The sequence below is a fragment of the Aquarana catesbeiana genome, linkage group LG10 (assembly GCF_042186555.1).
Source record: "Aquarana catesbeiana isolate 2022-GZ linkage group LG10, ASM4218655v1, whole genome shotgun sequence".
NCBI classification, from domain to species: Eukaryota; Metazoa; Chordata; class Amphibia; order Anura; family Ranidae; genus Aquarana; species Aquarana catesbeiana.
The window spans coordinates 262,531,031-262,557,912 of record NC_133333.1 but is presented as its reverse complement, the minus strand read 5'-3'; the positions used below and the strand labels follow the sequence as shown (position 1 = coordinate 262,557,912).

The 26,882-nt window shown below is 51.6% G+C and overlaps 1 protein-coding gene across 1 annotated transcript; it reads left to right on the top strand.

Moving 5' to 3' along the window:
* Window positions 1–25,310, top strand: DHRS3 (dehydrogenase/reductase 3). The gene is made up of 6 exons (XM_073603731.1): window positions 1–131; window positions 17,946–18,089; window positions 18,655–18,774; window positions 20,593–20,831; window positions 21,981–22,106; window positions 24,494–25,310. The coding sequence occupies exons 2-6, from the start codon at window positions 18,006–18,008 to the stop codon at window positions 24,576–24,578; spliced, it is 654 nt and encodes a 217-aa protein (XP_073459832.1). The 5' UTR covers window positions 1–131; window positions 17,946–18,005; the 3' UTR covers window positions 24,579–25,310.
* Window positions 25,311–26,882: the final 1,572 nt, after the last annotated feature.

Below are 26,882 nucleotides of genomic sequence, written 5' to 3'. Positions count from 1 at the left end.
GATATAAAAAAAAGATCAGAAACCGACATTTGTTACATTTTCATTACAAATCCCGACATTGGAAGGAAACCCCCCCCCCCCCTCCGTGGGGGGGCCGCGATCCCTCCACACCGGAGTCTCCATAACCTCAGGTAACCCCGGCCATCCGATCGATGAACGCTCTCCGCCGGCCGCGCCGTGTTGTGCAATTTGATACCTTTGTTGAAAAATAAGATTTCCTGACTGCAAACAAACCCCTCCCCCCAAATCCCAACTCTTCACCTCCCCCCTCCCCCCAAATCCCAACTCTTCACCTTCCCCCTCCAAATCCCAACACTTAACCTCCCCCCCCCCCCCCCAAATCCCAACTCTTCACCTTCCCCCTCCAAATCCCAACACTTAACCCCCCCCCCCCCCCAAATCCCAACACTTAACCTCCCCCCCCCCCCCCCCAAATCCCAACTCTTCACCTCCCCCTCCCCCCAAATCCCAACTCTTCACCTTCCCCCTCCAAATCCCAACACTTCACCTCCCCCCCCCCCCCCCCCCCCCAAATCCCAACTCTTCACCTCCCCCCCCCCCCAAATCCCAACTCTTCACCTTCCCCCTCCCCCCAAATCCCAACTCTTCACTCCCCCCCCCCCCCAAATCCCAACTCTTAACCTCCTCCCCCCCCCCCCCCCCCAAATCCCAACTCTTCACCTTCCCCCTCCCCCCAAATCCCAACTCTTCACCTTCCCCCTCCCCCCAAATCCCAACTCTTCACCTTCCCCCTCCCCCCAAATCCCAACTCTTAACCTCCCCCCCCAAATCCCAACTCTTCACCTTCCCCCTCCCCCCAAATCCCAACTCTTCACCTCCCCCCCCCCCCTCCCCCCAAATCCCAACTCTTCACCTCCCCCCCACATCCCAACACTTCACCACCCCCCCCCCCAAATCCCAACACTTCACCCCCCCCCCCAAATCCCAACACTTCACCTTCCCCCTCCCCCCAAATCCCAACTCTTCACCTTCCCCCCCCCCCCCCCCAAATCCCAACTCTTCACCTTCCCCCTCCCCCCAAATCCCAACTCTTCACCTCCCCCCCCCCCTCCCCCCCACATCCCAACTCTTCACCTCCCCCCCCCAAATCCCAACTCTTCACCTCCCCCCCCCAAATCCCAACTCTTCACCTCCCCCCCCCAAATCCCAACTCTTCATCTTCCCCCCCCCCCCAAATCCCAACTCTTCATCTTCCCCCCCCCCCCAAATCCCAACTCTTCACCTCCCCCTCCCCCCCAAATCCCAACTCTTCACCCCCCCCCCCCAAATCCCAACTCTTCACCTCCCTAAACCCCAATACACCCTCCCCCTACCCACCGCCAAATCCCAACACTTCCCCATACTGTCATTACCGGTGTCCTTCTTTTGGAAATGCCGGTTGCCCGGCTGTCATGTTGCTCCTCTAAATTGAGTTTCTGAGCGGGAAGACTCGGAGACTTTCCTGATCTGCAGACGTTTTCCGGCTCCATCATCACCTCAGGAATCCACAGGATCAGCATAACAGCCAGGCAACCGGCATTCTCAGAAGGAAGTCACCCCTTTATATTGGGGGGAGGGGGGACACTCAGGAAGAGATTGTTGGGCGTATAGACGATCGTCCCATAGGTGAGAAGTCACGGGTATCACTTGTGGTATCCAATCAGATCTCGGCTTGTATGGACTCGTGGAGTTCGATTGTCTCGTCTTCTGTTCTTCTAATTCTCACTATAGGCTCCTCCCCCAAGGAATGATCCGCCCAGCATTGGGGGAGGGGTTATTACTCCAGGGGTTACAATGTTACTCCTGAAGTCTATTCAGTCACCTGAGTGATTGTTACTTTGTTTCCGTTTCTGGGATATTCTGAGCAGCGGCTCGGGAATTGGATCGTCTGTGGGTGGCGCTCTGCCATCTGCTGAGAGGATCTCATGATCAGAAGGGTTAGAGCCTCTGTCAGGACTTTATTCTGGTCTGCAATTGATGAGGTCCCCCCCCCCCCCCAACTCCTCCTTCTGCTCCTGACACCCCCCCACTCCCCCTTCTGCCCCTCTGACCCCCCTCACTCCTGAGACACCGGCCATAATGAACCCCTGGGGGGGGGGGGGGCAGAATGTATAAAGTGCAGAATTTTGTATTCAGATTATTGCAGACAATGCATTTTGGAAATTTGAAGGGCCCCTCTTCATCAGGGCCCCGTACTGTGGAACGTGGTGTGTATTGGCCCCATTACACTGAGGGCTGATCAGAAAGACTTGGCCGGCATCGGTTGGTGGGATGACCGTCAATTGACCTCCTGGTGGTTGGTATAGCGCCCCCCCCCCCATCTCCTGGTGGTTGGTATAGCGCCCCCCCCCCCATCTCCTGGTGGTTGGTATGGCGCCCCCCCGTCTCCTGGTGGTTGGTATAGCGCCCCCCCCATCTCCTGGTGGTTGGTATAGCGCCCCCCCGTCTCCTGGTGGTTGGTATAGCGCCCCCCCCCCATCTCCTGGTGGTTGGTATAGCGCCCCCCCCCCCATCTCCTGGTGGTTGGTATAGCGCCCCCCCCCCCATCTCCTGGTGGTTGGTATAGCGCCCCCCCCATCTCCTGGTGGTTGGTATGGCGCCCCCCCGTCTCCTGGTGGTTGGTATGGCGCCCCCCCGTCTCCTGGTGGTTGGTATGGCGCCCCCCCCCCCATCTCCTGGTGGTTGGTATAGCGCCCCCCCCCCATCTCCTGGTGGTTGGTATAGCGCCCCCCCCCCCCATCTCCTGGTGGTTGGTATAGCGCCCCCCCCCCATCTCCTGGTGGTTGGTATAGCACCCCCCCATCTCCTGGTGGTTGGTATAGCGCCCCCCCCATCTCCTGGTGGTTGGTATAGCGCCCCCCCCATCTCCTGGTGGTTGGTATAGCGCGCCCCCCCCATCTCCTGGTGGTTGGTATAGCGCCCCCCCATCTCCTGGTGGTTGGTATAGCGCCCCCCCATCTCCTGGTGGTTGGTATAGCGCCCCCCCATCTCCTGGTGGTTGGTATAGCGCCCCCCCATCTCCTGGTGGTTGGTATAGCGCCCCCTACCTCCTGGTGGTTGGTATAGCGCCCCCCCCATCTCCTGGTGGTTGGTATAGCGCCCCCCATCTCCTGGTGGTTGGTATAGCGCCCCCTACCTCCTGGTGGTTGGTATAGCGCCCCCTACCTCCGGCCTCATCCAGGGACACGTGTGGTGGGACTCGATGTTCGTAGCATTGAGGTGAATTTATGCAGCCATGTGAATTGGATTCTCTGGATGACTCAACGAGGGAATATAATCACCAGGGACGGGCCGCGGGAAATAATCACTGAACAAGCCGTGGCACGCCCCTCTCTGCTGCACGTTGTGCCGGCTCAGCAGTTTTCGTGGCTCATCATGTTCTCTTCTACAACTCTGACACTTTTATCTGCAGAAAACATTCATGGAGGAAAATACAGGACCTCTGACAATGCTCATTGCCTGGCTGCCATTTCTGGGCCCCTCACCTGGGACAAGGATGAGTACTCATTACTGATCAACATGACAGCCAGGCATTCGACATTCTCTGAAGAAGAGGTCCGCCGACTGCAGGAAGAAAGTGAGCAGAGGGATGAGCTTGTCAGCTTTACGTCTGCTCCTTTGCTGTCCAGTCACAAGCTGGGGGGGGGAGGGGACCGGGCCGTATTTCCTAACTCCAGAGAAGTCCGGCGGTCACGCCCCTGGCTGCTGTCTGGCAGGACATTACAATCTGGTTGTACAGCAGATCACCTGACCTCATGTAATGGAGGGGCCTCCTGATTGGACACAATGGATGGCTTGGACCCGGACATTAGAGTTTGGGCCAATCATAGTACATGGGCCAATCCTATTCTGATGTGTACAGTGAATCTCAGGACTGGGTGGACAGCATTGCTCCTCTATCGGTGTATCCAGTGGTTTCCGTGGGGGTGATGCATAGAGGGGTATCGTTTAGGGGGGTGATGCATAGGGGGGTGATGCATAGAGGGGTATCGCGTGGGGTGGGGGGGGGTGACGCGTAGGGGGGTATCGCGTGGGGGGTGGCTGACATTTCTGCCTTTACTGGCCCCATAGACTAATATTAGAGTGAAGTCAGGATGACTCCTCTACTTCCTGTCCAGCTCAGTGAAGCCGATGGATCAGGATGACAATCTGCAGTGACCTTCTTCCCGTTTCTCCCGGGTTTCCCTGTAATTCGGAGTGCAGACCGCGGCGGTGATTTATGGTCGGTATTGATTTTCTTCTTGGCACACGGAGTGAGAATTATCAAGTGCTGAAGAGAGACGATTTGTCTATAAAAATGTCATTATGAGTATTAGTCAGAAAATGGCTTTCTAAATGCCGGTGTCTGCGATGTGAAGGAGGCTCTGCGTGGCGTTGACCTGAGTCCTGGATGTGAAGGAGGCTCTGCGGGGCCCGAGTCCTGGACGTGAAGGAGGCTCTGCGGGGCCCAAGTCCTGGACGTGAAGGAGGCTCTGCGGGGCCCAAGTCCTGGATGTGAAGGAGGCTCTGCGGGGCCCGAGTCCTGGATGTGAAGTAGGCTCTGCGTGGCCCGAGTCCTGGATGTGAAGGAGGCTCTGCGTGGCCCGGGTCCTGGATGTGAAGGAGGCTCTGCGTGGCCCGAGTCCTGGATGTGAAGGAGGCTCTGCGTGGCCCGAGTCCTGGATGTGAAGGAGGCTCTGCGTGGCCCGAGTCCTGGATGTGAAGGAGGCTCTGCGTGGCCCGAGTCCTGGATGTGAAGGAGGCTCTGCGTGGCCCGAGTCCTGGATGTGAAGGAGGCTCTGCGTGGCCCGAGTCCTGGATGTGAAGGAGGCTCTGCGTGGCCCGGGTCCTGGATGTGAAGGAGGCTCTGCGTGGCCCGAGTCCTGGATGTGAAGGAGGCTCTGCGTGGCCCGAGTCCTGGATGTGAAGGAGGCTCTGCGTGGCCCGAGTCCTGGATGTGAAGGAGGCTCTGCGTGGCCCGAGTCCTGGATGTGAAGGAGGCTCTGCGTGGCCCGAGTCCTGGATGTGAAGGAGGCTCTGCGTGGCCCGAGTCCTGGATGTGAAGGAGGCTCTGCGTGGCCCGAGTCCTGGATGTGAAGGAGGCTCTGCGTGGCCCGAGTCCTGGATGTGAAGGAGGCTCTGCGTGGCCCGAGTCCTGGATGTGAAGGAGGCTCTGCGTGGCCCGAGTCCTGGATGTGAAGGAGGCTCTGCGTGGCCCGAGTCCTGGATGTGAAGGAGGCTCTGCGTGGCCCGAGTCCTGGATGTGAAGGAGGCTCTGCGTGGCCCGAGTCCTGGATGTGAAGGAGGCTCTGCGTGGCCCGAGTCCTGGATGTGAAGGAGGCTCTGCGTGGCCCGAGTCCTGGATGTGAAGGAGGCTCTGCGTGGCCCGAGTCCTGGATGTGAAGGAGGCTCTGCGTGGCCCGAGTCCTGGATGTGAAGGAGGCTCTGCGTGGCCCGAGTCCTGGATGTGAAGGAGGCTCTGCGTGGCCCGAGTCCTGGATGTGAAGGAGGCTCTGCGTGGCCCGAGTCCTGGATGTGAAGGAGGCTCTGCGTGGCCCGAGTCCTGGATGTGAAGGAGGCTCTGCGTGGCCCGAGTCCTGGATGTGAAGGAGGCTCTGCGTGGCCCGAGTCCTGGATGTGAAGGAGGCTCTGCGTGGCCCGAGTCCTGGATGTGAAGGAGGCTCTGCGTGGCCCGAGTCCTGGATGTGAAGGAGGCTCTGCGTGGCCCGAGGCCTGGATGTGAAGGAGGCTCTGCGGGGCCCGAGTCCTGGATGTGAAGGAGGCTCTGCGGGGCCCGAGTCCTGGATGTGGAGGAGGCTCTGCGTGGCCCGAGTCCTGTGTTGCAGAAAAAAAAAGCCGACTTATGACCTAAAATAGAACTTTTATTTCAATACCGTTTTATAAAACGTTGCAATAGTTTTTGTGTGTATACAGGATGAGCACTAAGGAGACCCCTTCCCCTCCTCCGATATAATATAATGTTGAATATTCAGCACTTTCCCTGATTTTGCAGCTTCCAGTAGTCAGGTACAAACATGGCTCATTATTGCTCAGCCTGAAAGAATATAAAATAGTAAATGCTCAATTTCACCAACATACCCCCAACACGTTCCACCTCCATGTAGCCATCAGCTGCTTTGACACCTTATGTTCTCGTTTCGCTTATCCAAACCCCTGATGAAGCCTTAAAATAAGGTGAAACGTGTTGGGTTGGGAGTATTTTGGGAAATTCTTTTGAGTACTTTATCTTTTATATGCTTTCAGGGTGAGAAAAAAATGAGCCGTATTTGTACCGGACTACTGGAAGCTCCAGAAATAGGGAGAGTTCAGAATATTCCATCATTTTATTCTAGCAGAGAGAGGAGAGGTGTCTCCTTGGTGCTCCCCCTGTATGTGGACAGATGAGTCTAGTTATTGCTGCATTCTGTTACATTTTATTGTAGCGAGATTGGTGCACTTGCAACAGAAACAATTGAGTTCTGTCAGTGATACTTAATTATATTATAAACCCTTTTTTTTTTTTTAATACGTTTTTTGGGGTGTTTCCATTTTCATCAAGGTCCAATCAGTACTCTCCCAGGTCCACATGAGTACTGCTTGGACCTCAATAAACTTGTCCTGAAAACTTGGATATTGGTGCAAATAAAAGTATCCCAGACCGGACTCCATTGTTTCTGTAACATTTTAATAAAGTTCTAATTCAGACCTTGGCGGGTGCGGTGTGCGGCGATTCAAGCACCTCGCCGTTCTTTTTTTTTTTTTTTTTTTTTTAACTATTTTTGGTCAGCGTAGCGGTTGGACTTTTTATATAAATGTGAGGATTTCATACAAACTTCGAGGCTTTTACAGCTTCTCCTCTGAGCGTCGGCGCCTCTTGAACTCGATGGGCTGTGATTGGTTGGCCATTTATTTTCTATATTCTAATAAAATTCATCTAGAAGTTGATGTTCGTTCAAAACATGAAAGTAAAAGGTTTGGAAGTCTCTCCCATCATCGGCTTTACAAATGGAAAATCCCATTGATGAGTGTGCACAGGCTCCGGGACTTCAATGACCATTCAGGCTACAGTAAAAATGAACTTCTCTGATTGGCTGTTTGTAGGGCAGATAAGGATTTATACAATCCGGAGTCCAAGAAATGCTTTGAAGAGCCAATAATTTTTGCTGGTCGTCCCGAGACATCTGATGACCCTCTGATAACGGATTGTACAGTCTCTGAATGGTTTGGTCTTTTTATTGGATTCTAGGAGGACAATATGTGGGCGGGATCATTGGGACTTCAAAAGGTTAGAGGGTTGTTGTCAGGTCAGTGTGACCCGGAGATTACGGCCTTATCTTGTTTAGAAGAGTTGACTGACTGTCTCATAAAAGGGCCTTGAACTTTAGGAGCCTTTGATGTATACAGTCTGGACGGTCTTTGTAGAGCCCACCCCCACCCCTCTCCTAGATGTAGATCTTCAATGTGGCCGGGCAGCCTTTGTGATTTGCTGAGGAAGCCAAATTTCTAGACCAGAAAAATGAGATCTAATGTGTGTGTGATATGATTTTATTTATTTATTTTGCTTCTTCGCATTACTCCAAATATAGTACAAGGAAGAAATGCGGCCTACTTCACCACGATCTCTCACGAAGAATAAAAAACAAGAGATCTTTTTAGTTATTTTTACTCCGTACTCGGCTAACCTCTATTTGGTGAAGTGACAGATTTTTCCGTTTCCTGCACATCTCTAAGTGGAATGGTGCCCATTTCTGAGAATTGCAGTAAGTTTGGTATTTCTTGAGGTTAGATGAAACTAAAATCTGCTGTCCCTTCCGTTTACTGGTCTAAGCATGGCTGTCCTGTAACACAGACGGCAGTTGAGGAGACCTCCAAGAGACACGTAACCCCAGAGCCATGCTGATAATTAGGGTAACCACCAACTGGCCTTTTCAGTTGGCTTTCCTACATGGTGGCTGTGGATGGCTTCCCCTTCCATTGCTCTGAACATGGTGGCTGTGGATGGCTCCCCCTTCCATTGCTCTGAACGTGGTGGCTGTGGATGGCTTCCCCTTCCATTGCTCTGAACGTGGTGGCTGTGGATGGCTTCCCCTTCCATTGCTCTGAACGTGGTGGCTGTGGATGGCTTCCCCTTCCATTGCTCTGAACGTGGTGGCTGTGGATGGCTTCCCCTTCCATTGCTCTGAACATGGTGGCTGTGGATGGCTCCCCCTTCCATTGCTCTGAACATGGTGGCTGTGGATGGCTCCCCCTTCCATTGCTCTGAACATGGTGGCTGTGGATGGCTTCCCCTTCCATTGCTCTGAACATGGTGGCTGTGGATGGCTTCCCCTTCCATTGCTCTGAACATGGTGGCTGTGGATGGCTTCCCCTTCCATTGCTCTGAACATGGTGGCTGTGGATGGCTCCCCCTTCCATTGCTCTGAACATGGTGGCTGTGGATGGCTCCCCCTTCCATTGCTCTGAACATGGTGGCTGTGGATGGCTCCCCCTTCCATTGCTCTGAACATGGTGGCTGTGGATGGCTCCCCCTTCCATTGCTCTGAACATGGTGGCTAGAGGCAGTTGGCCCACGATACAGAAGATCGTTTGACTTCTTACCAGTCTCCAATGTTGGTGGCCTTAACTAATTTTCTTTGGTTATCTGTATCCCTTACTCCAAAAAGACCTGAACCATGAGCACCACATTCCAATAATGACTTTTTAAACAAAGCTGCCCATAGCTATAGTGGGTCCATAGGGAGGTGGGACTCAGTATCGGTTTTGTACGTTTGGAGCATCCTTGGGTTCTGGGACTTGAGGGTTGCTCAGGAATGAAGCTGAGGTTATCTAGAGGTACAGGTAGTAGGTGGCTTAGGGACTCATTAATAGTTATATTTACAGGTTGTTGAAGTTTTTTCTGTTTGGTGTGGTCCGTATTCATCATACTCGACTGGCTTCTATCAGACGTTCCATGAGCTGCACTCACTGGTCATATTTGGGCCTCGCTGGCATTCGGAGAGAAGACTGATGAAAGCTCTTAGCCGTAGGCCACAATTTGTACTGTATTCATCCCCCTCATTTGTGTAATAGAAATTCCGTAGACTGATTCCAAGAACGATTATACAATTTTCTGCAGAGCTGGAGCAACTCCGGCTTAGAGTCCGTCTTCATTTCCCAAAAGGAGGATGAAAGACGGGGCTGTGGCCTGGATCTCATTATTAACGTCTCTGGCTGGTGAATGGAAGATTTTTATTTCTCTAATAAGAGGATTTATAGATGGCCTGATGAATGTCGTTCTATATTACAACTTCCAAATGTGTGGTTGTAATTGATGGCGGTCATTATCTGGCTGTATACCACGCGTTATTATGCTTTTTATTCTGTTATAATGGCATCAACAGTCATGGCTCCCCTTCCTTCCTAGAATATAGGATTCCGTATATCCAGAATTACTTCCTTCAGAGATGCTGGTGAGGTGGATCCTAGTCCCGGGTCTTTCTATCCTGAAGACCGTCATGGTGAAGTCTCTGAGCCGCGTTCCCAGCTCTGTCTGCCAAGATCATTGCAAGAGGCCCTCGTTGTGTGGAATAGCTCTTTAGAGAAAATACAAACGGATTAATGAAGGGCCAGCGCCATCCAGCAAACTCTGCAACCTCCGAAAGTCAGCATCTGAACCCTGCCAACCTTCATCTGAGTTTTGTCATTCACTGCAACCAGATTCCAGAGAGCTCCTAACATGGGGGGTGGATGGGACTCCTTCCTCAACACTATAATGCTGCAGCCCCTTCCTTCCATCCTTCCACCCTGTGGTCACCCAGCAGCCCCTTCCTTCCTTTCTTCCACCCTGTGGTCACCCAGCAGCCCCTTCCTTCCACCCTGTGGTCACCCAGCAGCCCCTTCCTTCCACCCTGTGGTCACCCAGCAGCCCCTTCCTTCCACCCTGTGGTCACCCAGCAGCCCCTTCCTTCCACCCTGTGGTCACCCAGCAGCCCCTTCCTTCCACCCTGTGGTCACCCAGCAGCCCCTTCCTTTCTTCCTTCCACCCTGTGGTCACCCAGCAGTCCCTGCCTTCCTTCCTTCCACCCTGTGGTCACCCAGCAGTCCCTGCCTTCCTTCCTTCCACCCTGTGGTCACCCAGCAGTCCCTGCCTTCCTTTCTTCCACCCTGTGGTCACCCAGCAGTCCCTGCCTTCCTTTCTTCCACCCTGTGGTCACCCAGCAGTCCCTGCCTTCCTTTCTTCCACCCTGTGGTCACCCAGCAGTCCCTGCCTTCCTTTCTTCCACCCTGTGGTCACCCAGCAGTCCCTGCCTTCCTTTCTTCCACCCTGTGGTCACCCAGCAGTCCCTGCCTTCCTTTCTTCCACCCTGTGGTCACCCAGCAGTCCCTGCCTTCCTTTCTTCCACCCTGTGGTCACCCAGCAGTCCCTGCCTTCCTTCCTTCCACCCTGTGGTCACCCAGCAGTCCCTGCCTTCCTTTCTTCCACCCTGTTCTCTCTCCTTTTTTTTTTTTTTTTTTTTTTTTTTTTTTTTTACCACTAATATTCCTTTATACTGGTTTTAGAATTTTTTGTAGATGTAGAAGTTGGCTTAGCTCTGGGAAATACTATTTTTGAAAGCGAAAAAGTGCATTTTCTATACAACTATATAGATGAGACCAACATGAGGAGGAAAGGGGGGGCTATGCTGTAATCACCCTGCAGACCCTTCCTTCCACCCTGTAGTCCTCCTCCTGTATCGGGATCAGAAGCGTTGCTATATTGGAGGTTTATGGCCTCCAACATATCCTGTGTGAAATCCTCCAGGACAGAAGGAGTGGGGGGGGAGAAGGGAGGGGGGGGCAGCATCAAAAGGCTGAATGGCTTCCATTGCTTTCCTCTATTGTAGTTTGGTCAATGACACTTTAGCCCCTGCGTGAGTCTGTGTGTAGAGAGGGAGAGAGGCTTGGCACCTTTTCATGTTCAGCCCGGGTTCATCGACAGGTCAGCCAGCCCGGAATGACATCAGTAGGCTTGTTTACCGCGGTGTGTGAGGAAGCGCAGCGATGGGGGGGGGCACCGGACAGCGGATGGGCACGGCTATATAGAGTTCGGACTCGGCTTGTCAGACTTGTGTCCTCAATATCACCAATTACTGGAAATCTTTTAAAGCCAAACTCCACACCAGCATTGTCCCCGACCATCATCTCTGACCATTCTAGAACACAAAAATCTTCCCTTCCATTGCTCCATTTTTAAGTTACAATATTAGAACCAGTGATGTTGTTGGCAGGTCTGCTCCCTCCTCGCTTGTTACTGCTGTCAGGGGAGGAGTCAGTGGGACGCGCGGACGGTCCCGTTGGCGGGCTGGATGGGACGCGCGGACGGTCCCGTTGGCGGGCTGGATGGGACGCGCGGACGGTCCCGTTGGCGGGCTGGATGGGACGCGCGGACGGTCCCGTTGGCGGGCTGGATGGGACGCGCGGACGGTCCCGTTGGCGGGCTGGATGGGACGCGCGGACGGTCCCGTTGGCGGGCTGGATGGGACGGTCCCGTTGGCGGGCTGGATGGGACGGTCCCGTTGGCGGGCTGGATGGGACGCGCGGACGGTCCCGTTGGCGGGCTGGATGGGACGGGCCCGTTGGCGGGCTGGATGGGACGCGCGGACGGGCCCGTTGGCGGGCTGGATGGGACGCGCGGACGGGCCCGTTGGCGGGCTGGATGGGACGCGCGGACGGGCCCGTTGGCGGGCTGGATGGGACGCGCGGACGGGCCCGTTGGTGGGCTGGATGGGACACAGCCAGGAGCTGGGCAGCACCATGTTCTCAGTGCCAGCGCTGTAACACATTTACTGATAGACGGCTCCGTGAACTGTGACGAGGTTCCGGAGGAGACCAGGCCAAGCTTCTCTCCTGGAACCAAAGTCTCGATTTGTGTATTATGGCTCCAGCAAGCCATTTGGGGGCCCTATGATGAATGAATGTCCTCTAAGTGTAGACTCAATAAGGGTTGATTGAGGTTGAATATATAATGACAGGTTCATGACGTACCAATATATAGTTACTAGTGATCATTCAGTATGGCTCCAATGCTTTAGGAGGTGTAAAGGTCAGATCCTAGAGACGTTTCCTTCATTTATCACTACAATAGGGCCATGGATGTGGAAATCTGCCCACAAGGTCCAATCATAATCAGAACTGCCCATGTTTAATACCCATCAAACACAAGCGTTACGGGTCAGGAGATGTGATTTACCTCCTGTGTGTCTGGTGTAAGAATTTTTTTTTAACCAGAATGTTCTATGTAGGTTGTTCTCCGACAACTTGGAGGTTATATGTATGATGGAGAATAAACCCCCTGCCAAGCGCTGTCCCACAAATGGGCATATCACTTCCAAAGTGAAGCTGCACCCCTAAGTGACCAGCACAAACTATTCCCACCCCCCCTTGGGGAGCTGTACGTAGGTTGGAGGCAATTAGAACGCCTTTCTCTCCATCACATTGTACAGTTAATTAGGATGAGATAACGAGTCTGGCAGATGGTCAGCCGGCTGTTCACCAAGAGCTGATTTCCAATTTTTTTTAGCTTCAGTCAGACTGGGAATTTGTTTCCTCCTATAACTCTGACCATAGACGTGGGACGATCTGTCACCGGATCTGACCGTCTTCTGGAGATTGGATATTTTCCCTTCTCTGCTGTCTGGAGAGCTGAGCAGATGTCTCTGAAGGACTGGAGAAGGTCTTCAAACCTGTATGGCATATAACCACCATAAAGCTTTGATCGGCCCCATAGACCTTGGAAACGTCCAATTGGACGGCTGTCATCTTGGTGTTCCAGGTGTAGAGAAAACTCTTCTTGCCCCCTCTCAGGTGTAGAGAAGACTCTTCTGTGCCTCCCTAGGTGTAGAGGAGACTGTAGGGGGGGGGCGCCTGCACTCACCATGACCCCATACCTTGTGATAATGAGATTGAACAGTTGACTCCTAGTTGACCTTTTCAGATTTTCAGACAAACAAGCTCCCCACACCCGCCTTTGTTGGACTATTCTGCAGAAGAATGAAGTTTCTTTAGCTGCTTAATCTGCATTTGTGAATATTTCGGGTTGGTAATGTCAGTCTTTGTCATCACACAATGCTGGATTTGGAGGACAGTTTTGGTTGAAAGTAATTTGCTATTACCGGCAGATTAGAGGCTATTAACATGCAAATGCTGAATCTCTGCACACAGAGGAGTAGAATGGTCTGAACTCCATCTATCTATGTCCTTGTAAAGGTGACCATACAAGTGCAAATCTTCTATAGAGAGACATGAAAGCCCCCCCCCCCCCCCCCCCCTAGTGGGGAGGATTGCTAGGGAGGTCAGCAACTGCCTCCTACACCTAGATCTGTCCATCAGTGGTGAGGATAACCTTCTATGGACATGGGATCACCGGGCAGTAGGAAGCGGACCCTCCGATCACCCAATCTGCAGGTGTATGGAAACCACAAGAACACAACAAAGTCTGAAAGGTAGTGCTGATAGCCGGCTGTACATTGAAGGACACGCGAATCACCAAATCATTTCGACAATCCTTTCTCTGTATAGAAAAGTTTCAATCCAAAGCTTGTCAGTGATTGGTAGATACTGGAGAATAAACCGCCTGTATTGGTGAGTTCCCGGGTATGTACACCCGCTGTGCCTATTATGAGGGGTTCTCACCATCCCTGTGCTGAGTTCCCGGGTCTGTACACCCGCTGTGCCCATTATGAGGGGTTCTCACCATCCCTGTACTGAGTTCCTGGGTCTGTACACCCGCTGTGCCCATTATGAGGGGTTCTCACCATCCCTGTGCTGAGTTCCCGGGTCTGTACACCCGGTGTGCCCATTATGAGAGATTCTCACCATCCCTGTGCTGAGTTCCCGGGTCTGTACACCCGCTGTGCCCATTATGAGGGGTTCTCACCATCCCTGTACTGAGTTCCCGGGTCTGTACACCCGCTGTGCCCATTATGAGGGGTTCTCACCATCCCTGTACTGAGTTCCCGGGTCTGTACACCCGCTGTGCCCATTATGAGAGATTCTCACCATCCCTGTGCTGAGTTCCCCTCTGTACACCCGCTGTGCCCATTATGAGGGGTTCTCACCATCCCTGTGCTGAGTTCCCGGGTCTGTACACCCGCTGTGCCCATTATGAGAGGTTCTCACCATCCCTGTGCTGAGTTCCCCTCTGTACACCCGCTGTGCCCATTATGAGGGGTTCTCACCATCCCTGTGCTGAGTTCCCGGGTCTGTACACCCGCTGTGCCCATTATGAGAGGTTCTCACCATCCCTGTGCTGAGTTCCCGGGTCTGTACAACCGCTGTGCCCATTATGAGAGGTTCTCACCATCCCTGTGCTGAGTTCCCGGGTCTGTACACCCGCTGTGCCCATTATGAGAGGTTCTCACCATCCCTGTGCTGAGTTCCCCTCTGTACACCCGCTGTGCCCATTATGAGGGGTTCTCACCATCCCTGTGCTGAGTTCCCGGGTCTGTACACCCGCTGTGCCCATTATGAGGGGTTCCCACCATCCCTGTGCTGAGTTCCCGGGTCTGTACACCCGCTGTGCCCATTATGAGAGGTTCTCACCATCCCTGTGCTGAGTTCCCCTCTGTACACCCGCTGTGCCCATTATGAGAGGTTCTCACCATCCCTGTGCTGAGTTCCCGGGTCTGTACACCCGCTGTGCCCATTATGAGGGGTTCTCACCATCCCTGTGCTGAGTTCCCGGGTCTGTACACCCGCTGTGCCCATTATGAGGGGTTCTCACCATCCCTGTGCTGAGTTCCCGGGTCTGTACACCCGCTGTGCCCATTATGAGGGGTTCTCACCATCCCTGTGCTGAGTTCCCGGGTCTGTACACCCGCTGTGCCCATTATGAGGGGTTACCACCATCTATGCAAGATTTTTATATGTATTAAGAATGCAACCAGGAGAGCTGGGACACAAAAATGGTCAGCCTGTCAGGTTTCCCCTTTTAACTATAATACTACTGAGGGCTAAACCATTAAATGTTGGCTGAATTGGGAGGAAAGTTTGCAGAAAGTCTTAGTGGTGCCGTCGTCTGAAGTGGAACTGGGAACCGAGCATCTCTGACTGCACAAAACACAGGAGCCGTTTCATTTTCCAATAGTCAGGGGACCCAGGTAGATCAGGGCTATATCGTAGTCTCCATTGTTGGGTGGATTGGGGAATGTAGTAGTCTCCATTATTGGGTAGATCAGGGTGTGTAGCAGTCTCCATTGTCGGGTGTCCTGGGTGGATGGGGGGTATGTAGTAGTTCCCATTATTGGGTGACCCAGGTGGCTTGGGGTATTTAGTAGTCTCCATTGTTGCGTGTCCCGGGTAGATCGGGGTATGTAGTGGTGGCCATTAGCAGGTAGATCGGGGTATGTAGTAGTCTCCATTAGCGGGTAGATTGGGGTATGTAGTGGTCTCCATTAGCAGGTAGATCGGGGTATGTAGACGTTTCCATTGTTGGGTGTCCCGGGTAGATCAGGATATGTAGTAGTCTCCATTAGCAAGTAGATCAGGGGGTGGAGTAGTCTCCATTGTTTGGTAGATTGGGGTATGTAGTGGTCTCCATTAGTGGGTAGATCGGGTTATGTAGTGGTCTCCATTAGCGGGTAGATCAGGTTATGTAGTGGTCTCCATTAGCGGGTAGATCGGGTTATGTAGTGGTCTCCATTAGTGGGTAGATCAGGTTATGTAGTGGTCTCTATTGTTGGGTGTCCCGGGTAGATCAGGCTATGTAGTGGTCTCCATTAGCGGGTAGATCGGGTTATGTAGTGGTCTCCATTAGCGAGTAGATCGGGGTATGTAGTGGTCTCCATTGTTGGGTAGATCAGGTTATGTAGTGGTCTCCATTGTTGGGTAGATTAGGTTATGTAGTGGTCTCCATTGTTGGGTAGATCAGGTTATGTAGTGGTCTCCATTGTTGGGTAGATCAGGTTATGTAGTGGTCTCCATTGTTGGGTAGATCAGGTTATGTAGTGGTCTCCATTGTTGGGTAGATCGGGTTATGTAGTGGTCTCCATTAGCGGGTAGATCGGGGTATGTAGTGGTCTCCATTGTTGGGTAGATCAGGTTATGTAGTGGTCTCCTTTAGCGGGTCGATCGGGGTATGTAGTGGTCTCCATTGTTGGGTAGATCAGGTTATGTAGTAGTCTCCATTGTTGGGTAGATCGGGTTATGTAGTAGTCTCCATTAGCGGGTAGATCGGGGTATGCAGTAGTCTCCATTGTTTGGTAGATTGGGGGATGTAGTAGTCCCTGTTAGTGGGTGGATTAGTGTCCGCTCCTCACCACGAGTACACTTCACCAGCTCTCGGCTCCCCTCAAGGTCAGTGAGGGGTAATATCAGGCCAGGATGCTTTTCAGGGCATCCAGAGTTCGGCATGGAGTTGGCGCCTCGCCAGGCCCCGGCAATTTTCTGGTCAGTAATTATTGGAGAGTAGAGTGCGTGGTGTTCAGTGTTGGAGGTAATCAGAGAAAGCAGAGCCTGGACCAAGTCCAGCGGAGGGAACAATCCGTCCATGATGCTCCTTTCCATTCTGCATTGGCTCATTCTTGGATGTAAATCAGATAGGTGAAAACCGGCGCAGTTCTGTAAGGCTGCCGATTGGGGGATCGCCGAATTCGGGGCCTCCGCTGATTGTGCTGTAGAAGCCGCTCTGAGCTGTCACACCATCATCTCTGACCGGTTGACGTGTTCCGTAGATGAGGGTTTCCAAGGTCCTCCATGGCACAATGTCAATGTTCTCTTTGTTCAGGTTAAGCCGGCATCAGTCCGGGTGCTGACCTTCAGCCCTCCATGTGATGAGACATCTGGTAATGATAAGGAGGACACGGTGACCTCCATGTTCTGCAATCACCGGATGGAGAGAATTAGATTGGGGGTTGTGTAGACTTGTGAAGGGACTGTTCAGAAGCGAATTCCATGTGCCTTGCGCTCGTCTTTTTATATTTCCATCATTTTATATTCATTTGTGCAAAATTCGGCACCTAAGGCGGCCAATCCGGGTCCATCGTGGACGGATTTCCTTCATATACGTTTTTTGAATATGAGACCCACTTCAGGTGTTCAGATACACGCCGATTGTGTGACCCCTGTAGGGCCGTGTGTGAGAATTCAGAGGTCAGATACATAAATGTAAGTCATTCTACCTGCTGAAGAATTTGTAACTCTGTTCAGTCGTGTTTGTGGTTCACATACATTTATCCCAATACATGGGCAGATTTCTTTTAAAGGACAGTCCGCTCTGTTCCTCCATTGGAGCCATCAAATACCCGGCCCTTCTAGGTATTGGGGGGGAACATATGATCTCCTCCCAGAATGCATTGCCCCCAACAAGGAGGATAACCTCATGAGCCGCGTGTGTAATCTCCGGACATGGAGCGGGGTCTACTTTCCAGTGGAGGAACTTTGGAAGGGTGAATTGGGTCTGAAAGATGACTATTGGGGCGGTTGGGCGGGGGGGGTAGATAGGTGGACTAGTAGGGGATCTGATACTTTTACCCCTCCAAGGCACAGATGGGTCTCTTAAATTCTCTTTGTGTTTATTGATGGTCCATGGTGTGGGCAGTTCATGGATGGTCCATGGTGTGGGCAGTTCATGGATGGTCCATGGTGTGGGCAGTTCATGGATGGTCCATGGTATGGGCAGTTCATGGATGGTCCATGGTGTGGGCAGTCCATGGTGTGGGCAGTTCATGGATGGTCCGTGGTGTGGGCAGTTCATGGATGGTCCGTGGTGTGGGCAGTTCATGGATGGTCCGTGGTGTGGGCAGTTCATGGATGGTCCGTGGTGTGGGCAGTTCATGGATGGTCCGTGGTGTGGGCAGTTCATGGATGGTCCGTGGTGTGGGCAGTTCATGGATGGTCCGTGGTGTGGGCAGTTCATGGATGGTGTGGGCAGTTCATGGATGGTCCGTGGTGTGGGCAGTTCATGGATGGTTCATGGTGTGGCCATACAGTGATATCTTCTCCTTTTGCAGGTAATAATTTGGGGTCGGACAGAGAAATGCCTGAAGGAAGCGGCGGAGGAAATCCGGCAGATGGGCACGGAATGCCATTACTTTGTTTGTGATGTTGGCAACAGAGAGGAGGTCTACCAGCAAGCAAAATCTGTGCGGGAAAAGGTGAGCTTGCTGTGCCCATCACAATGATGAGAATCCTGAAATCTAAAGAAGAGTGTTGTCTTATCTCTGCTCACCGGTCCTCAGATGTGGCGACTGCATTTGTTTTGTTTTTTTCAAGTTAAGAATGTTTTCTGCAGGTACAAAAACTACCCGTTGATCTTGCCAGAAATGGTATGTCCCTTTTACTTTCTGTGCAAATCACTGTTGTCTGTCCTTGGCTTTCTCAGCCATTATCCATGAACTACAAAACTCCTTCTTATGTAATGGAGATAACAGATGGAGGTGTTCTGTAGTACTGTTGCAGTTATGCCCCCCCCCCATAGGTGGAGTGAGCATAGTCCTCCTAGGACAGGAAGTGAGTTACTGGCAAGGTCACAAAGGTGAAACGTCAAATGCAGCTGCCACATCTAAGGACGGGTACCGGCAATATATGAGAAAGATTTACAGTGATTGTAGGAAGCTTCTGCTGTACACCGCCAGCCACCATATCAGGCTGAGAAAAAAGCCACTTATGGTGACAACCCGTAATACTTTACATCATACGTGATCTCTGTTTCTCCTGTAGGTTGGAGATGTCACCATCCTGGTGAATAACGCGGCGGTGGTCCATGGGAGGAGTCTGATGGACAGTGATGATGATGCTCTTCTGAAGTCCCAACACATCAATACACTGGGCCAGTTCTGGGTGAGTCTTCCTCTGTCCCTTTCCCAACAACAAAGCCTTGGCTTCCTTCAGATCTTCCATTGTTCAAATGAAAAGAACTCCCCGCTCCAGGTGTAACTGATACGCCCGCTGGAACACACACACACCTGAGTGCTCGTCCTAGCTCGCCTCTGTGGTAAATTGTCAAAATAAGAAACGGCTGCCCCTCACGTGGGCTACAAATAAAGTTTATAGGAATATGAAAAATATCCAAAATGACACCAGTAGTGGTACTTTGACCACTGCTGGTATCCTCTGGTGTCATTTTGGATATTTTTCATATTCCTATAAACTTTATTTGGAGCCCACGTGAGGGGCAGCCGTTTTCTTATTTTGACAGATCTTCCATTGTTCTTTCAGCCACTGGGAGCCAAGCAAAGGCCGGGCGTATGGGAGCTTAAAGCTGAACTCCGGGGGAGTGGGGCTGTCCCTGCATTTCAAGGGTTAAATGTTTGATCAGGTCTAAGGTGGGAGTCTCCAAACCATGGCCCACGGGCCACATCCACCCTGCTATGGCCTATAGTATCTGGCCTGTAGCTAGAGGACAATGGTGTGTCCTTAGAAAGAGGGTTCAGGTCAGTGGGTCTCTGCTTCTGAGAGGGGTTCTGATATAGGGACTCTGATGGGGATCCTAATGTAATGTGGACTCTGATGGATATGGAAATCCTGATGTGTAAAGGGGGCTCCAAAGTGATTGGAGGGCCTTCTGATGAGAGGAGGGGGGGGCTCTGATGGGAAGGGGGGGGCCCTCTGATGGGAAGGGGGGGCCCTCTGATGAGAAGGGGGGGGCCCTCTGATGAGAAGGGGGGGGGGGGGGCCCTCTGATGAGAAGGGGGGGGGCCCTCTGATGTAAAGTTATCTCTCAGTAATTTTATTCATTCATTTATAAAACAGATTTTTTTTTTTATTTGGCCAGCAAATATTTGTAAAATAAGATGTGGCCCACATACTGTAAGGTTTGGAGACCCCAGATCTAGAGGAACAAGAAAAATAGTTTTTCTTATCTTAGTGCCCCACCTCCAAGCTGTAGGATTGGTCCACACGCTCCGGCAGTCACAGGTCCTCTGACATCATCCGTACAATGCAGGGCCCATAGCCCTATATTGTAGGTGAAGACCCCCGAGAGGGCAGTGTAGGGGAGAGTAGGAGAGTGCCGGCTGCTGGGGGAGGGAAAGATCAGGTAAGTAAAGGTGCTTTTCCCACCCCCTAGACATACATGATTTAACTCTTGCAGTGCGGGGGGGGGGCACTATATGGAGACTTTTTGACTTTCCCTGGAAATGGGCTTTATGGACTCCCCATGTGAGAACACCGAGTGGTCAGCCATGTCTCTCAGCTCCATTCCTGAAAGATCACCAACATGACCGGAGCGCGGGGCTACATTGATGGAGGCCCAAGAACTGAGACTTTGGGAAGGTTCTATGAACCCCAAACTTCTTGTGTATCCTGCAGACTCCATTGGTGAATTGTCTCCACCTACCGCTCTGGGCATCACTGGTATATGGACCCCTTTTTCCCAGCTATTCCTTGTATATGGAATGCAGTTGGAGGAGTGCCAGGGTGACGGCTCAATTGGGGTCCCTGAGAGACATGGGATGGCAATGAGTCATTCAGCCTGCCATCATTTATTGAAGTGGAAGAATGACCCTTTAAGTAGCTTCCTCTGTTCCGGTAAATGCCCGGTGGAATTTTAGGAGCCATTAGAAAGTTGTTCAGAAGTGGTGGGTTGGATTGAAGGTTGGAGAAGGTGAAGGTCTGGCTGTGTAGATCATTCAAATGGATGTCTTTGTTTTATTGCAGACTACAAAGGCTTTCCTGCCTCGCATGCTGGAGCTACAAAACGGACACATTGTTTGTATAAACTCTGTTCTGTCGTTATCGGCCATCCCAGGGGCCATCGACTACTGCACCTCCAAGGCCTCCTCCTTCGCTTTTATGGAGAGTTTGACCTTGGGGCTTCTGGACTGCCCAGGGGTCAACACCACCACAGTATTACCCTTCCATACCAACACCGAAATGTTCCAGGGAATGAGAGTTCGGTAAGTACCAGGCCGTCATGGTGAATCTGCCAGCAGTGGAACCCAGGGTGGAACCTCATTGGCTAACATGATATCGGCTAGGTCCTGATTACTGGACATCTGCAGGTTTTCAGTACTTGTGTTTCCTTCGTCTGCCAGGCAGATGAGCAATCGCTCAGAGAAACAGATGGAGACTGGCTTACTTCAGTTTCCTCATGCTGAGAAAATAAATCGCCACGCTGTAGGAAAATTGTTAGAAATATCCAAAAGAGCAGTCCAGGTTCTATTGTATTGTGCTTTCCAGTCAGCACCCGATGGTATATATGTAACATAAGCCAGATGTTGATACAATGTATTCACCTTTCAAATCCTTAGATGTGGTGGCTGCATTCATTTTCTTTTTTGGCTGCTAATTTATTGGGGTTACAGAACATCTTGCCCTCCCTTCTGTAGAACATAGGGGGAGGTGTTCTGTGATTCACAGAGGAGAACTGGGCAGGGCTCATATAGATTTCACAGGACGGCATTGGATTTCTGACAGAAGGAATGGCATTTATTGAACAGATGTAGCAAAAGCTGCCCATAGATGGGGGCCCCCACTGAACCGGCTGAATTTTGACCCATCCATGGCCGTTCCTATTCAAGAAGAGTGAAAATAGAAAGCAAACCGTCTAAGGCCAACTAAACACTTGGAATATTTATTAGGCTAAAATTGAAGGAAATGAGGAGAAGCTCTTTGTTGAGGTTTACTTTCACCTAATTGGTGACCCCGTGTTGGTGTTGCGACCCCCCCCTTGACCTTTTCCATCTGTGGGTGAATCTTGTGTGCTGAACCTTCTGAGAAAACCTTTTTATTAAGATTATCAACACTAATATTTTATTTGTACACCAGAGAAGATTAGAAGCTTGTTGGCTTTTTATTGCTGTCTGTGTCCCCAAGAGAGGTTTCCTGTCATTTCCTGCTATAAAGTCTTCACCAAGACCTGAAGTAAAGGGAAGACATTTGAACAAAACACAAACCTTCTGTCAGGTTTTATCTGTCTTTTGTTTCCACTACAAACTGGTCTTGGCTAGATCTGTACTTGCACCCCATATCCCCCGCACTCCATAGACATATGCTCCTCATAGACTGTGTCCCCTACGCTCCTCACCATATACCTTCTCTCGCAGGTTCCCCAACATCTTCCCACCTTTGAAACCAGAGACGGTGGCCAGGAGGACGGTAGAAGCTGTTCAGAAGAACCACGCTCTCCTTTTACTCCCGTGGACGATGCACCTCCTTGTTATCTTGAAGAGGTAAATGTGTTACCCCTTGTGATCTCTCCGAGCTCCAACCAAAATTCTGCAGATGTTAAAACATTCAGAGTCCAGCCAATCTGTTCTCACCAAACTGGTGCCATCATTGGTTCCAGAGACTTGATGGGCTCAGATCAGAGAATGTCCATCTACACAGAATGCCGATTCTGCAGGAAACCCGCCCTGAGAGGAAGATCCTGGCTGGTATTGCTGACCCAAAAATCCACTTGTCTGTGTCTGGCTTTATTACAAGACATTGACCCGGCACAAGCAAGCAGCCAGTGTGGCTGGTACCTCCTTTTGCTTTCTCCTGGTAACCCCAGGTATTGAAGATGTGGGATCAGCATGGCATCCAGGCAACTAGCATTTTTCTAATATATATATAAAAGGAGAGTTCAGAAATGATGGCCTACGTGTTTCTCTACGTAAAGATTTCCATTTTGAGATCAATGACCTGAAAAATAAAGATCTTGTATCTCAGGTTCATCATAGGACAGTTTGAGTCCCTGATATCTTTTTCTTCCACCCCGGGTTCCCTGTGACTGCTTTTCCCACCCCCCACCCCCATGGTGGTAGTAGTAATGTATTCCAGGCTTCTTCCCAGCATAGTCTATCTATAGACCCAAGAGCTTCTAAATATAGAATAGAGAGGGCTTCCTGGGGACAATTGTTGTCTTGGGACACACAAAGTTTTTTTTCTTCTGGTAATTGTGAGGGGAAAAAATATATATATACTCTCCAGCAGAATCGGAGCCAAGACCACCTTTCCCGATAATTCAGTAATGGGAGCAATCATCCGCTGAGCAGAATCTCAAATTCCTTCCCAAAGGACATCTCAAGCAATGCATAACCAGACCAGCGATGGTGGGCCGAGAAGAACCAAAGAGCCTCCAATGACCCCCTATGAAGAACCGAGAGACTTCTTCATACAAAATATATCTGACCGCCAGGAAATAATAAGGGTGTTATTCCTCGGGGTATTGGGGGGGGGGACCATGCAGAGTGTACCTTTCTGCCCCACCCCCACCCCCAAGGCCAACTCTTTATCCGCTGATTATAGACTCCACTGTGGTGTCAGCAAACTTGCAGCCTCTTCAATAAGTACACCACATAGGCAGCCCTCAAAAATTTCCACTCGCCAGCTCGCATTTTGCGAGTGGATTTTGAGGGCTGGCGAGTGTGGGCTGATGGGAGTGTGGGGAGAGAAGAAGAGGGTAAGAGAGAGGAGAGCCGCCGCCTGGTTTATCGGAGCGCTGGGAACATAACGGCTTTCATTTCAATAGCTGTGTGTTCCCCGCCGTGCGGCGTCACATACAGCCCCTGTATGTGACGCCGCAGAATTAAGTTATTAAAATAAATATTAACAACAACTTTATCTGTGCCCAAAAATGCAGCCTATCTGTGCAGGGGAAGAGAGAGGAGAGCCGCCGCCTGGTTAATCGGAGCGCTGGGAACATAACAGCTTTCATTTCAATAGCTATGTGTTCCGCGCGGCGTCACATACAGCCCCTCCCCCTTGTCCGGGCACTATAATAGACAGATCACACGTCCAATCCGGGGACCGGTGATCTGTATATCAAAGTTTCAAAGTTCCTCGGACAAAGAGGAGGGGCTGTATGTGACGCCGCACGGCGGGGAACACACAGCTATTGAAATGAAAGCTGTTATGTTCCCAGCGCTCCGATTAACCAGGCGGCGGCTCTCCTCTCTCTTCCCCTGCACAGATAGGCTGCATTTTTGGGCACAGATAAAGTTGTTGTTAATATTTATTTTAATAACTTAATTCTGCATAAAACATGTAAGTGTCATTTCACGAGATAATTTATGAGGGTGTGTTTAGGGGCGGGGCAGGGTAGGGGTTGGGCGGGGCAACTGGTGGTGAGTAACCTTTGAGGCCTGGCTAGTAGCTCAGGACTTGAAATTTTGAGCCCTGACACCGGTAATGGGTACAATAAAGGGCATTATCTGTTGGCCTGTCATCCTCCAGTGCAGTCAATGGGGTTGGAGTGGAGTGTATTGGGGGATGGGTCATGGAGGGGCATGTTTATGTTGTCACTATGATACCCCTCTTCTCTACTGTCCCTCTACTGTCCCCTCTATCCCTCTTCCTCTGGTGTCACCATCCTGTCCCCCTCTATCCCTCTTCCTCTGGTGTCACCATCCTGTCCCCCGGCTCCCCCTATCTCTTCCCCCCATCCCCTCGGCTCCCTCTATCTCTGAACCCCCCCTCTATCCCGGCTCTATTGTTGGTATAAATTGCTGCATCCTGTCTGTTAAGAATTGTCAGCTGTAACGCCGAGTCATTTCCTTCCCTTTGTACACACGACCTCCGGCCACTTTCACTTCCCTTTTTATTAATTTGGTGTCCTCCGTTCTTCTTCCCGCAGTGTCCTCCCTCCCGCTGCACTTGAAGAAATTCACCGGTTCTCCGGCTCCTACACATGTATGAACACCTTCAAAGGACGGACATAGATTCCCCTTCTCCACCCAGGAAGATTTCAGCAAAGTGACAGAGACTCCCCTTGACTGATCCAGAACAAGACCTGAGGAGCGGCGTCCCTCCAATGAGGCCGAGAAGCCTCTGAGATGGAGCCTCCAGGTGGCCTCTATCAGGCCCAGATGAACTGTAATGGAGAACGAGCGGAGATTATTTTCTATGTTTTAGTAGTTTTATTGTCTCAGTCCGCTTGGGACAGAAAATATTGAAATGTTTTTATTGAACAATGATGGACATTGGCCCCATTGCATTGTGGGTAGTGCAGCCTCTATGGACCGTAATTGAGGTGGCAACGCTTGGTGTCATTCTGACGTTTGCTGTGTTTCCATTTTATTGTGAGATTTCACCCAAAACCGAGAAACCAGAATATTCCAATATTTGTTATCAGCTGTTCTGGACTCCTATTGGCTGATTACCTGAAATACAGACAGAGGTGGGACATGTGGTCCGTCACTGGCAGAGCCCCTGATTGGCTGCTGCAAGCAGATGACCCCCCCCCCCAGCTCTGCCCAGACATAGGGAGCAGCCGACTTGCCTGAAGTCATCGGAGAATGATTAAAAATGTTTTGGTTCGCTATAAAAGTTGTGCGCCCCTCCCCCCTCGAGGCGGAAGATTAGAGAAAGTTATTTTTATGGACTTGAAGAAAATTCAGGATTCTGTACAGTTTTATGTTTTTAATATTTAAAAATAGAGAGAAGAAAAGGATTTTGCTTTGTTGGGTTTTCTGTGGACTGAAAACAACCGTCACTCGCTGTCCACCAATTAGCGATCGCCTGGAGGTGGCGCCCTCCTGTCTGACTTTTAGGAACTTTTATTTTTTATTTTTTTTCTGAGATTCTGAAATGAAAATCTTTGGAAAATGAAAAGCAATCTGTGTGTTCTATTATTATCATTCCCGCCGACACGTGACCCCGGGACCAGGTCATAGGTCACCCAGAGCCGGCAAGCTGTGACACGCTCAGAGCGCCGTAGATTACAGTCCAGTATACAGAGTGGGGTGGTCAAGAGTACGTCATGTGCAGCAGAGTATACAGAGCGCGGGGCTCGGGAATATGCAGCGTATGTCACCCTATCGTACAGAGCGCGGGGCTCCGGAGTATGTAATGTACGCCCCGTTCTACAGAGCGTGGGGCTCCGGAGTATGTAATGTACGCCCCGTTCTACAGAGCGTGGGGCTCCGGAGTATGTAATGTACGCCCCGTTCTACAGAGTGCGGGGCTCGGGAATATGCAGTGTATGTCACCCTATCGTACAGAGCGTGGGGCTCCGGAGTATGTAATGTACGCCCCGTTCTACAGAGCGCGGGGCTCGGGAATATGCAGTGTATGTCACCCTATCGTACAGAGCGTGGGGCTCCGGAGTATGTAATGTACGCCCCGTTCTACAGAGTGCGGGGCTCGGGAGTATGTAATGTACACCCCGTTCTACAGAGCGCGGGGCTCGGGAGTATGTAATGTACACCCCGTTCTACAGAGCGCGGGGCTCGGGAGTATGTAATGTACACCCCGTTCTACAGAGCGCGGGGCTCGGGAGTATGTAATGTACACCCCGTTCTACAGAGCGCGGGGCTCGGGAATATGCAGCGTATGTCACCCTATCGTACAGAGCGCGGGGCTCGGGAATATGTAATGTACGCCCCGTTCTACAGAGCGCGGGGCTCGGGAATATGTAATGTACGCCCCGTTCTACAGAGCGCGGGGCTCGGGAATATGTAATGTACGCCCCGTTCTACAGAGCGCGGGGCTCGGGAGTATGTAATGTACGCCCCGTTCTACAGAGCGCGGGGCTCGGGAATATGCAGCGTATGTCACCCTATCGTACAGAGTGCGGGGCTCGGGAATATGCAGCGTATGTCACCCTATCGTACAGAGCGCGGGGCTCGGGAATATGCAGCGTATGTCACCCTATCGTACAGAGTGCGGGGCTCGGGAATATGCAGCGTATGTCACCCTATCGTACAGAGCGCGGGGCTCGGGAATATGCAGCGTATGTCACCCTATCGTACAGAGCGCGGGGCTCGGGAATATGCGGCGTATGTCACCCTATCATACAGAGCGCGGGGCTCGGGAGTATGTAATGTACGCCCCGTTCTACAGAGCGCGGGGCTCGGGAGTATGTAATGTACGCCCCGTTGTACAGAGCGCGGGGCTCGGGAGTATGTAATGTACGCCCCGTTCTACAGAGCGCGGGGCTCGGGAGTATGTAATGTACGCCCCGTTCTACAGAGCGCGGGGCTCGGGAGTATGTAATGTACGCCCCGTTGTACAGAGCGCGGGGC

What these genes read in the sequence shown, in the direction of transcription:
- DHRS3 (XM_073603731.1), top strand. Translation starts at nt 18,006, where the DNA reads ATGGGCACGGAATGCCATTACTTTGTTTGTGATGTTGGCAACAGAGAG. An exon ending in CAAAATCTGTGCGGGAAAAG is followed by an intron (nt 18,090 to 18,654) that starts GTGAGCTTGCTG and finishes TTTCTCCTGTAG; the next exon opens with GTTGGAGATGTCACCATCCT. An exon ending in CTCCTTGTTATCTTGAAGAG is followed by an intron (nt 22,107 to 24,493) that starts GTAAATGTGTTA and finishes TTCTTCCCGCAG; the next exon opens with TGTCCTCCCTCCCGCTGCAC.